Below are 12,170 nucleotides of genomic sequence, written 5' to 3'. Positions count from 1 at the left end.
AGCTCCACCTGTATGTGTATTGATGACTCTGACATAGTTATTGTAACTTTTAACAAAGATAATTACTAATCCCTTTGATAATTATATTAAGTACACATACACTACCCTACAGAAATCTGAACAATAATAAAGTTATAATAATGATGCCAATAATAAATTATAAACATGACTTTAAAATTTTTAAGTAGCAGCTTACCTGATAAATGCTAATGATATAACATAATCACTATTAACATTGATAGTCCAGTCACAATCTCTGCTGTGGGGATACGGATGAGGGAAGTTTGGTGAAAGTATAAAACCTGATGAGCCCGTCAGGTTTCCTCCACAGGGAGCTGTGAATAAAAATAGACTGAACTTGAGGAAAGAAGGTAAGAGACAAAGAAGCAAGTAGCAGCAATCTGTTCACTGACATTTAGTGTCCTCCAAAAGTTAAACAAGTGAGGTATTTACAAAGCTTTAATAGAAACAAACAAAAAACATATTCACATTTTGCCTTAGACAAATACTAATACTACTATGTGAAACTCTTGCTTTTGAAATCTGTCCTTTTGCTTGCATAGCATCATTTCAAGGTTTTTCTGAATATATTGTGAACTTGAAAATGAAAAATGCTCTGGCAACACACATAAAAAGACTTGACTGGATAAGTTTTCCTCTTTCTACTTCTTGTTAAAGACATTCTAAAAGAACCTTCTTAGGCTATGAAACATGATACTTACATTGATAATGCAATTATCTGCCTTTTCACCAGATAACAGTGATTAGTTCAGATCAAGATGGATATAATATAAATTAAATGTTAAAAATATTCAAGTAATTGCACTTTTCAAACTCTGAGATAAATAAAATAGTATTAAGTACAATCAGAGTAAAACAACCACATTTTTCTGTGATTTTGAGGTTTCCAAATGTTGTGGGATTTCAGTCCAGCAAAATAAATAGTAAGAAAAGAAGGAACATTTAATGAAATTTTGCTCTTCACTATTCCTTATCTGAGACTTCATGTAGCACCAGAGAATAATTAGGTTTTCTAAAGATCTTCTTTGAAAGAACTTCTTATAATATTATTCAAAAGATTCCAGATAAGATTTATATTTTTGAGTTTTAATTCTGCTAAATGATCATCTTGGCCTAGGAAGGTAATGGATTACTCAGGTCTTTTGTAACAGAGATTCTGTGAGCTCGAAGGCTATTTAAATCTCGTATAATCATATAGATCATTGAGTGCAACCACAAACTTAACACTGCCAAGTTCATCACAAAACCATGTCCCTAAGTGCCACATCTACTTGTGTTTTAAACACCTCCAGGGTCGGGCACTAAGCCACTTCCCTGGTCAGCCTGTACCAATGCTTGGTAACCCTACTGGTGATGAAGAAATCTGTCCTTACAGCCAATCTAAACCTCCCATTGTGCAAATTGAGGCCATTTCCTCTCATCCTGTCATTTATTACTTGGGTAAAGAAATGAACAACACCCTCAGCACAACTTCATTTCAGGTGCTTGTAGGAAGCAAGAATGTTTTCCCTGAGCCTCCTTTCCTCTAAGCTATACATTGTCAGCTTCCTCAGGGGATCTTCATAATGCTGTTATCTGGACCCTCCACCAGCTTTGTTGCCCTTCTCTGGACTCACTCTACCTCAGTATCACCAGCACCGAGTACAGGAGGATGATTGCTGCCCTGATCATGCTGGCCATTCCTTGCTGATACGAGCCAGGATACCACTGGATTTCTTGTGGGCCTCTGGACACACACTGGCTCGTGTTTGGCCACCTGTCAACCAATGCTCCCCGGTCCTTTTCCAATGGGCACCTTCCCAGCCATTCATCCCCCAAGCCTGGAGTGCTCCATGGTGTAGTGCACGACTCATCACTTCACCTTATTGAACCTTGTAGCAGTGGTCTTGGCCCACTGATCTAGCCTCACCAAATCCTGCTGCAGAGCCTTCCTACCCTCCAGCAGATCAACACTCCAGCACAACTTAGTGATGCCAGAAAACTGAGAGTGTCCTCAGTCGCCTCATCCAGATCATCAATAAAGAGATTAAACAGGACTGGCCCCAGTACTGAGACCTGGGGAACACCACAGGTGACTGGCCACCAGCTGGATGTCACTCCACCCACCCTGACTCTCTGGGCCCAGCCATCCAGTCTGTAGTTACCCAGTGAAGAGTCCAATGAACCTGTCCAATGAACAGTCAGTTTCTCCATGAGAATGATGCTGGAAATAGTGTCAAACACTTAACCAAATGCTGGATAGTTAACACACCCTGAGCAGGTGTCCTTGTCATATAAGGAGATCAGGATGCTCATTCAGAACCTACCTTTCATAAACCAATGTTGTCTGGGCCTGATCCTCTGGCTGTTCTGTATATGCTGTGTGATTGCACTCAAGAGGATTTGTACAGATAGAGATGATATGTAAAGGTATAATTAAACCTTCTGGGAAATATACAGAGTATTTCCCAATACCATGAGAAATACTGCTTCCATCTCTGGAGCATTCAACAAAGAAAGACATCAACCCTTTGGAGAGAGTCCAGAGGAGGGATGATCAGGGAGATGGAACACCTCTCCTACAAAAACAACCTGTGAGAGTTGGGATTGCTCTGCCTGGAGAAGACAAGGCTCCAGGAGAATTTATGGTGCCTTTCAGTGCCTAAAGACGGCCTACAAGAGAGCTGGAGTGGGATTTTTCACAAGGCCGTTCAGTAGCAGGACAAGGGGGAAGTGTTTTAAACTTAAAAGTAGTTTTGGATCAGGTTTTAGGAGGAAATTCTTTACTGGAAGTGTGGTGAGACTTGTAGCAGGTTGTCCATGGAATTTTTGGATGCCAATCCCTGGAACTCTTCAAGATAAGGCTGGATGGGGCTTTGAGTAATTTGGTCTAAGAGAAAGTGTCCCTGACACAGCAGGAGAGTGGGAATTAGGCGGTTTAACCCAAACCACTCTGTGAATCTATGATTCTAATAATTAAATCACAGGTCATTTATGAATTCAAGTAAAGCAAGTAGAATACTTAGGGAGATTAACATATCCACAGTCACAGTACATATGAGTATATTCTTTCTACATATTATCCATCTGTTTACATTAAAAGGGAGTAATGAATAGTAAAATTAACTCAAAACAAAACAAAACACCAAAAATTTAGAATCTTTGTTGACATTTTTGTATTAAAATTGGTGATGAATTCTAAAATCATCATTTTGTGTAAAAACAGAAGTGGAAACAACAGACACTAGGATGGCTTTAAGAACACAATAATATCACAAATTAATAGTAGTGGCAAATGCATAAAATATATATTCCAGACCTAGCATCATTTTTTAAATTTTTTTGACAACTGCTGAATACAATTTTTATCACAATAACATTTTCCCAGATGTTTCAGTTGATAGGTAAAGTTCCATTAGCTACAAGGGAAGAGATGGGAGAAATTTCATTTAGTGTGAAACATTTACTTATTTTTACAATAAGGATAATAAGGGCAAATTTTCTGTCTTCAAAAAATTAAAATTTGTATTGTTTCTAATTAAAAGCATATGTCATTGAATGTTCCTTTGTCACAATTTCAAACTGAGTAAAATTAAATTGTTATAAAACAACACATATTCATTAATTGTAAAATAGTTCAGTTAAAAAACCTTTAACTTTCTGTAACCTTGTTGAAGTAAAAGTTCCTGTAAAAAAGGAACTGTGAGGTTGTATGGAATGTAAAGGCTGCTCATGAGCTGGAACTAATGTTCTCCAGTATAATCCTGTACATTCCTCATTTTCGTGTACTTTAATGGTTTAGGTTGCACTCTCTGCATTTCCTAGGAATGAAAATGTGAAGAATACCAAAGAGGATATTCAGGTTATTCACTGTAACCAGGCTTCACTGAACTGATCACTAAACTGTATGAGTCTGATGACATTTTTGAAGTATTCTGAATTGGCATATACCGATACAAGGAAGTTAAATGTTATGTCCCTGTTCCAGACTAAATTCTGCCGATGTCTGCATTCATGCTACTTTCCTGAGCTCTTGATTTAGTTTAGTCCCCTGTTAGTTCATTGATAGAATATTTCCATATGAGTAACTTCTTTCTTATATACCTATTCTTTCTTTACACACATCAGCAGTTACCTCTGCTGTTTACAGTGTTTCCATTTAATTATTCTTAAGGTCTGTTGATAATCAAAAAGAGAATAAATGGAAAGTACACTAAGTTAGACAGACACAATATATTTTATTTCAAGTCATGCCATTAACCACAGTAAAAGATAATAATAAAAACCATAATCTTCAACTTTGCAAAATATCTCCCAGATAAAATTTTCTTCCAATAGAATGGTTTCAGATTATTTTAATTGTCAGTTCATAAGATAGTAAGTTGAGAATGTTAACATAATCTAGTGAAAAATGTTATTAGATTATGTTTCCCTTTCCAGTTTACTATCTTCTCTAAACTTAGTCACAGACTTTTGTTTCTGTGCATTTTAATTAAATTCTTATGTGTTTCAGAATCCATAATTTTCTGAATTTAATGTGTAGAAAATTATTATTGCCATAACCTTATTTTTAACTGAGGACAGACCAGCTCTGAAAACAAAGTTTAAAGAAAACCTTTTACAGCATTGGACATAAGAGGTGAGTATGAGCAAATATAACAGCTCATCTAGAAAGAAAGGCAAATGTCAAAACACTATGAAAAATATACAATTTTATATGTGTTATGCAGTAAAAACTAGATGCAGATTATGTGAGCCTGTCTTTATAAACCCCTGCATAGACACAGTGGTAAGCAAGCACTGAGCCTTACTGTCTCTGTGATGATCTCAGCATTCATTATTTCTATACAAGGAAATATAGGTTGGGGTGGTTTTTATTTACCATTTATTTTCTCTAGTAGGCAATAAAATCTTATTCCACAGCTTTCTGGCTTTTATTTCTTAATTTAGTTACTTCTTAAGAAATGAAACAGAATGCATGGCTTCATTTACTTTTTCTTTCCTTTTTAAAAAAAAAATCCCAACATATGAAATACAGAATCATTGCATTATTTGATTTTGAATGGAAAGTACCATTGGAATTAAGTTTTTACAATAAAATGTTTTTATAGATATAAATATGAAAAAAAAAGACCTTGCCTGAAACATAACAATAGAAATAAACAAAATCGAGCCACAAGGAAAAAATATTGACCTATGAATTTCTGAAGAAAGTCTGAAACCTTGGGAGACAGTTTATAGTACCCCTAAATGCACAGTTAACCTGAATCCTAAAATCTGTTTTTGCATAACAGAATTTTTAATGTAATCTCTGAGAAAAATAAGCAAATACAGTCACTTAAGATTCTGGTATATATGCAGGATTGGATCCAGAAAACTTTGAAATGGAAAACATGGAGCTATTTTTTGCAGCACAGACACAAACCAAAGGACTGTCTTTTGGCAGAAACCTGCTCTCAAATTTATAGTTTCTCAGAATACCTTCAGTGTGGAAGAATTTTTAATTACTATCTTTCATTCAAATACATGAATCATTATTTAACTCTTTGTTATTGTCCCATTGCTAGTACCTTAGAAAGGAAGATGTTCTTAAAATTTTGTGAGGCAAGACTAAGGGAATTAAAAAAAAACAAGGCCCTCCCACAGGTAAGAACAATTAAAACCAACATTTCCCTCGTTTTGAGCATTAATAATTAAGAGGTCTGAAAAGACACTTAGGTGTGTAAAGAACCAGTAAAATAGATCTAGAACATGGTACAACTATACACCTTCAGAATTATTCCTGCCTCCTATTCTTTCATCAAAATTATGGGTTTTTTTTTAACTTTGATAAATGATGATGATGTTAAGTTATGTGTGGGGTAAGTGTTGCACAGTTTGGATTTACAGGGATGGAAGCAACATTAATGAATATAGTACAAGTTATGAGGAAAAAAAAAATAAATCAATGAACTTCAGGGAGTACTGAGCTACAACACAGTTTTGAAATCACTTAGCTCCAAGACAAGGTTTGCACACTCTAGTCTATTAGCAGTTCATATTCTCTGAGAATGTATCATTATAGGAAATCAATGGAGAATAACTTCATGCTTGACATTTGGACAAATAAATCATCATAATAAGCGTTCTTGCTGCTCTGTGTACAGTAGGTGTTTTGCATGAAGTGTGGAACTTACCAGTATTAATTAAATGGATTCTTGCAGCTAAAATCAAGTGTATGCATATTTAATATGTGCTACAGACAGAATGTCAGTTGAGCACCTACACCTACATTTAATCTATTTTGTAATATCATCAACTCACTATTGATAGTGATTAAAACTGTTAGTATTGCTTTATAATAGGGTAATTATTTTTCAGTTGAGATATATATTTTAAAAACAGCAATATCAAGTAAGGCCAACATGAGAGAAAAATATTTTAACTTTAGGGCCCAGAGCCCTAGAATTCCTTTTACTTGTTCACTTAGATATTTACGGATGTTCAGTCACCATTACTATAAAATGCATATTTTCACATCTAAGAAGTATAAGAGATGAGCAATAAAATGTTTCTTTACTGCAGTCTTACAGAAAATAGTCTAGACAGTTCTTGTCTTCAAGCCCATAAGCTCACATGACTCAGGAAGGCATAGTAAGGAGAGTAAGAACAGAGAAAATAATACTTTAACACCTTAAGTAGAATAACCAAAACACCAAGTCAGTACTGTAGTGTTTGCAAACACCTGTCTGCAGGTATGCATGAACAGGGTAGACAGTGTGCATACAGAGGATATGCAAATAGAATGCAGATTTCATTTGTTACAGCTAAGGTCAAGATAAGTTTGTTAAATGAAGGAGAGTGTTTGAAAGCTTTGCAGAGCTCCTTGCAGTTGTAATCTCTGGTGAATTCCTCCCCGCAATGTTTGTCCAAGAATACACTACCAAGGATAATAGTCACTGACACTGACTGGTTTTCTCTGTCCCAGATCATCAAATTATAAATGAGATGGCCCTGAGAGGGAGAGCATGAGAACTATTATACTAACAAGTACAGAGGAAAGGTTTTGGTTATGACTATCAGAGGTTGATGTAAAATAATTTTTAAGATGTGCAGTACGTGCATTTTCTTTAAACAAGTTCCTAGAACAGTGTAATTCATTACATAACGATTTCTATTTTTAAGAAAACATTATTTAATTTTTTTTCTGCATACCTATACAGACTGGTGGGTTTGGCTGCCAGAAGTACCGGTTTTCTACCTGGATGCAGGTTATTTTCTCATCTCCTTGAAGTTCATAGCCAGGGTCACACTGAAAAATTACAGTGTCTCCAGGTTCTCTTCCATCACCATTTCTAGTTCCATTCATGGGGACACCAGGATCACGACAGGCAGTTGCTACAGAACCTAGCAACATAGTGAAAAATATAAATACATTTTTGAAAGAAAAATAAAATTCCATTTTGTAACATTTTTCTAATCAGGAAGCTCTGCAAATTCAAAATTTTCTTAATCACTTAAAATTGCTGAGAAATCATAAAAAAATCTGCTGCTTTTATATTATTAATTTTTTCTATCTCCTTTAGTTATTAAAAGTGCCTAATTTTTCTTGTAGTTATTTTTTAATTCTGTGAAGCACTGCAGCATGCAGAAAGGAAAGGAGGAGATTTCCAATTACCCTGGACATTTAGTACTTTTAACTTAGAGCAATTTTTAATATGAATAGAATTAAAAGCAGATTAAGGACTTCAGGTTTTCCAATTAAGGTATGCTTGCATACATCTTCAGTTCTCCATAATTCTGTAGTTCATAAATGTATCTATGATGTAACATTCAGCTGTGACCTTGGAAGATAATTTTATTGATCACTCATATCTATGCCCTTGCATAGGACCTATCTACAACACAAGACTTCTGTAGTAATAATAAAGAAATCATTACAAAAAATACACATGGATTTACTCTGAGACAATGTAAAGCTATATATTATACATCAGTATGGATTATTATTAAGATAAAGTACAATCACAACAATTACAAAAAAGTATAAAAAAATTTAAAGAAATTTTCTTCTTCATCAACATAATAAAATATGCACTAAAACTAAAATGCAAGCTTTAGCAAAAAGTAAGTACATCAATATTTATTCAAGTAAATATTATTTCTTACTAACATTAAGGAACAGAAACATGTTATATGTATTACAAATAAATAGCAAATGTCAGACTTGCCTGTGGAACTAGTCCCACTGAGCTCAGCAATCTGTGTAACATAAACACAAAGTGGCAGTACTGAGATTTAATTCAGATGATGCCCTCTTTCTGGTAAGGTAATACCAGCAGACAGCAATCTATTCATCCAAAATGTGTCTGGGTTTTGTATTTTCAATGTTCTTGAAGAGCAAATTTTGGTCTTAACTGTATTTATCTTAAAAAAACAAAACAAAAAAAAAACCAAATCCAAAAAAACCTCTCCAAGGACGTTCCTTTCTGAGACATACTTAATAAAAATGTAATTGGTGCAATAGAGTTATAGCTGTATAAAAATTGGGATTTTTATGGAGTTGTTTTTAAACCTAGGAAGTACTGACTATAGGGAAAAAATCCCCACAAATAAATTCTCTCAAAAAATCAAGCATGAATAGAAGGGGAAAATTTTCCTTCTTAGTCCTCAACTATTAAATATATATTTCTTTTAAATGTTTCATAATAAATTAAATACAGTTTTATTTTTTAATATTGTCATGCAATTAAAAAAAAATTCTGCTTTAGATACTATCATGACTACTTGTTTGTATCTTTAAATATGTTCCTGGGTTTAAACTTAGAAAAAATATTACTAAGATATGAGATTACTAAATTTACTGTGTTCTGCCCACTTTAATATCATCTGCCTTGAATTTTGCCATTAAAAAGAAAAACAGTTCTCTGCTTTATCTAAAACATGCAATTCCAGAAGAATGGGGGCTGACTCTCACTCAGAATTTGCAATCAGTCTTGAGGGACCAAAGAGACAATGTTGGCATGAAACTTGTTACTGTCTGTTCATCATATTGCTCTTACTAGATTGCATCATTCTGAAAAAAAATTGGATATGGCTGAAAAAGACACAAAGTGGCCACATAGGAATTTCTGATACAATCTCTTTGGGTATTTTAATCACTTACTAATATTTATGCAAATTACTTTTATAAGATGAGATCTGTGCCCCAAACCTATCACCTTACCCTTATTTGCCTTGTATAGCAGTCATCTGGCACGCTTGCACACTTGCTCAACACACCTCCTGGACTTTTGGCTTTGCAGCCAAATTCATGAAGCATGGATTGGATAAGTGGAGTATGAAATGGATGGAAAACAGGTTGGTGTGCCAGGTTCAAAGAGGGTCCATGATCCAAAACCCAGGCAGGAGCTGTTTAGCAGCAGTGTCCCTCAGGGGTGGTTGTTGACTTCAATATTCATTAAAGATGGGGACAATGAGACAAAGGTGGCTTTTGGCAAGTGTACAGACACTGGCTGATCAGTAGATATGCTCTAGTGCAGGGATGATATTTAGGGAGGTCTCAGTAGGCTGGAGAAAAAGCCTGAGAAAAACTTCAGGAGGTTCTAAAAAGGAAATTCATCTGGGACAAATGAATCCCAAGGAAGAATTCACTAGAAAGCAGCTTTATGGAAAAGGAATAGAGAAGACAAAAGCCCTTCTAGGAAGCATGTGTGCAGCAAAAGCACAAAGATAGCAATCAGAAGATGCAATGAGCAAAACTCCAGATGTATAAAGGAAAACACTGTTTCACTTCAAGTGTGATCAATTCTTTATGTTTTTTTTTTTTTTTTTTACAGAGTGGTTGTTATCTGTTTGACTGTTTTGTGACCAAGGAATTGGACTAGAGGTCTTCAGAGGTAGTTTCCAACTTTAACTATTCCATGAATATTTTGAAACTTTTCTAATTCACACTTAATACACACAGATCTAATTTAAAAATAAAACCATTGCTTTAAGACTGTTTTCTGCACTGGAACACTAGAATGCAAAAGAGAGCTTCTCCGCTCCCACTATGTCATCATCTGGGTTTTAGAATTTTAAGTAGATGATTTCTGGAAGTCTAATTCTCATTTTTTTCTGAGTTTGTTCAGCAGTTTGAAAGGCTCTATTAAAAGCAGAAAATCTAACTGAAGGGTTTATGAACTGGTTTGACAGATCAGGTAAACCTCTCAACAGGCTGATAAAAAATTTATTCTGAATGAACAGAATGTAAGAAAGGGAAAGAATGCATCATGCCATTAAAAGTACTGAATATACTTTGATTTATCATAAATAAATAATCATTTATTAGGCTAGATTTGCCTAAAATCTATGGGAAATTTTGCTTCTCTCTTCTCCCTAAAGTGCTACCTAAAGGAAGAGAGGAAAAAACCTTCATAATACAGCTGTTACATGATATGTGATTTATTTATTCATGTAGTTGCACGACATTATCCTAAATATCATCATCAGGATAATAAAACAGTGATGAGTTCTTAGTGAAAGCACACTGTAAAGCTATAAAGCTACTAACTTGGAGCACTTAGTACATTTTTTCAAACAGACTTTGGAGATGTGGTAGGGTAAAAATAGGAAATAGCCTCAGCCTCATGCACACTGGACAATTCAAATATATATACAAGTTTTTGAAACACATTTTTCTCTAAATGTTTAATTTCTATCTATATAAAAATCTACTTATTTTTTATTTGAAAGCAAAAACTTTGTGTCTTTCACCGCTATTTCAACCTATACACCTACCTCCATGGAGCATTTCAACAACTGGAACTGAGAGATTTAGATACAAAAATTTCAGCTGTTATTTTACTTTGATGGTAATTTTAAATTGTGGTAAAGGTTTATGTATATAAATTATGGTAGAATTATATATATATATAATTTTGACCATAATTATATATATATAATTATATATATAAATTTTGACCATAATTTATGGTATTTATCTACATTCATACATACATACATACATACATACATAAATACATACATACATATACATATATTTGTATGTATATATATATACATACATATGCATAATCATGTTGGCTTGTTTATTTGATTTTCTTGCATGTCATCATACTTTGTGTGGAAATAAGTGGGCATTACAGATTTCCTAAAAATTACTTTTAGGAAATTACTTTTCCTTACTTTTCTTTTTTTTTTTCCCTCTCTAATTCATTTTAAGGAGAATAAACGAAGAGAAGGTATCCAGAGTTCCACAACTACATGGAGATTGGAACATAAATAAATTATTCCTTCATATTATTTCTGAACACCACATATCTTGCTTTGTAAGCACATGTCTAAATCAACTTGCTTAACTGGGACTGGGATTAATTTAATTTAATTTTGGTCATGCAAAAGTTTGGTGTCATATTAATAAGCTTGTTCCCCAGATTCCCTCTACAATCAGTATCATAAGGGAGAAACTTTTACTTAAGATTGATATTTAATGTTCTCATCCACTGGAACAGAAGGAAATACATTATTTTTTTCAATTTAGACAGAAATGATGTATTAATAATCTATATTAAATGTGTTGTCTCTATTTTAATATTAAATCTGTTGGTAAATTCCATTTTTACTTGCTTATTGTCATCTATTTACCTCAAAGAGGAGGTGGATTTTTTTTTATAAATAAATTTGTCAGAATAAGAATCCTCAAACATAAATATCTTTTTTTTTGAGGGAAAAATTAAAAAATAGCCATGCAAGAAGGAGACTGGAGAAAGAATATCTCGATACTGTTTGCAATTATAGAATTAATGCATTTGAGAGATAACGTGTATTCCCCATATATTCAAACTGAATTTCTTAATCACAGCTTTCTGTCATGTCTGCTGTAGCCATAAGGGTTTTTTCATGTGCCTGACTCTAGCTCATCATTACTACAGTTAAAAGTTGTGTATGTTTACAGGTTTTTATTTCAGAGAGGTTATCTGTGTGTTCTGTCCTCCATTCTCAACTCTTTTTGCCTCTTTAATCTGTTTTTTTTTTTTAATATTTCTTTTCATTACCTATCTTCAACCTTTTTTTTTTCTCTCTCTTGAATGTGTCAATACTGTTTATGAACTGTATATTCCAGTACAAGAAGGGGGATTTTTTTCCTTTTATATATTCAGGCACCTCAATCACTGAAGTGATCACAT

The 12,170-nt window shown here is 33.9% G+C and overlaps 1 protein-coding gene across 3 annotated transcripts in view; it reads right to left on the bottom strand.

Annotated features, from left to right (window-relative positions):
• Positions 1-12,170, bottom strand: part of CSMD3 (CUB and Sushi multiple domains 3) — a 581,587-nt gene that overhangs the window by 172,990 nt on the left and 396,427 nt on the right. For all 3 annotated transcript variants that reach the window (XM_059467476.1, XM_059467484.1, XM_059467493.1), the window contains 2 exons: positions 7,195-7,386; positions 197-335 (listed from right to left, as the gene is read on the bottom strand). In XM_059467476.1, the coding sequence (XP_059323459.1) occupies positions 197-335; positions 7,195-7,386 (331 nt within the window). The remainder of the gene's footprint in view (positions 1-196; positions 336-7,194; positions 7,387-12,170) is intronic.

This window comes from Ammospiza nelsoni, chromosome 1, assembly GCF_027579445.1.
Source record: "Ammospiza nelsoni isolate bAmmNel1 chromosome 1, bAmmNel1.pri, whole genome shotgun sequence".
In the NCBI taxonomy this organism is placed as follows: Eukaryota; Metazoa; Chordata; class Aves; order Passeriformes; family Passerellidae; genus Ammospiza; species Ammospiza nelsoni.
Note: the sequence above shows the minus strand (reverse complement) of the source record. Positions and strands in the feature narration are given on the sequence as shown.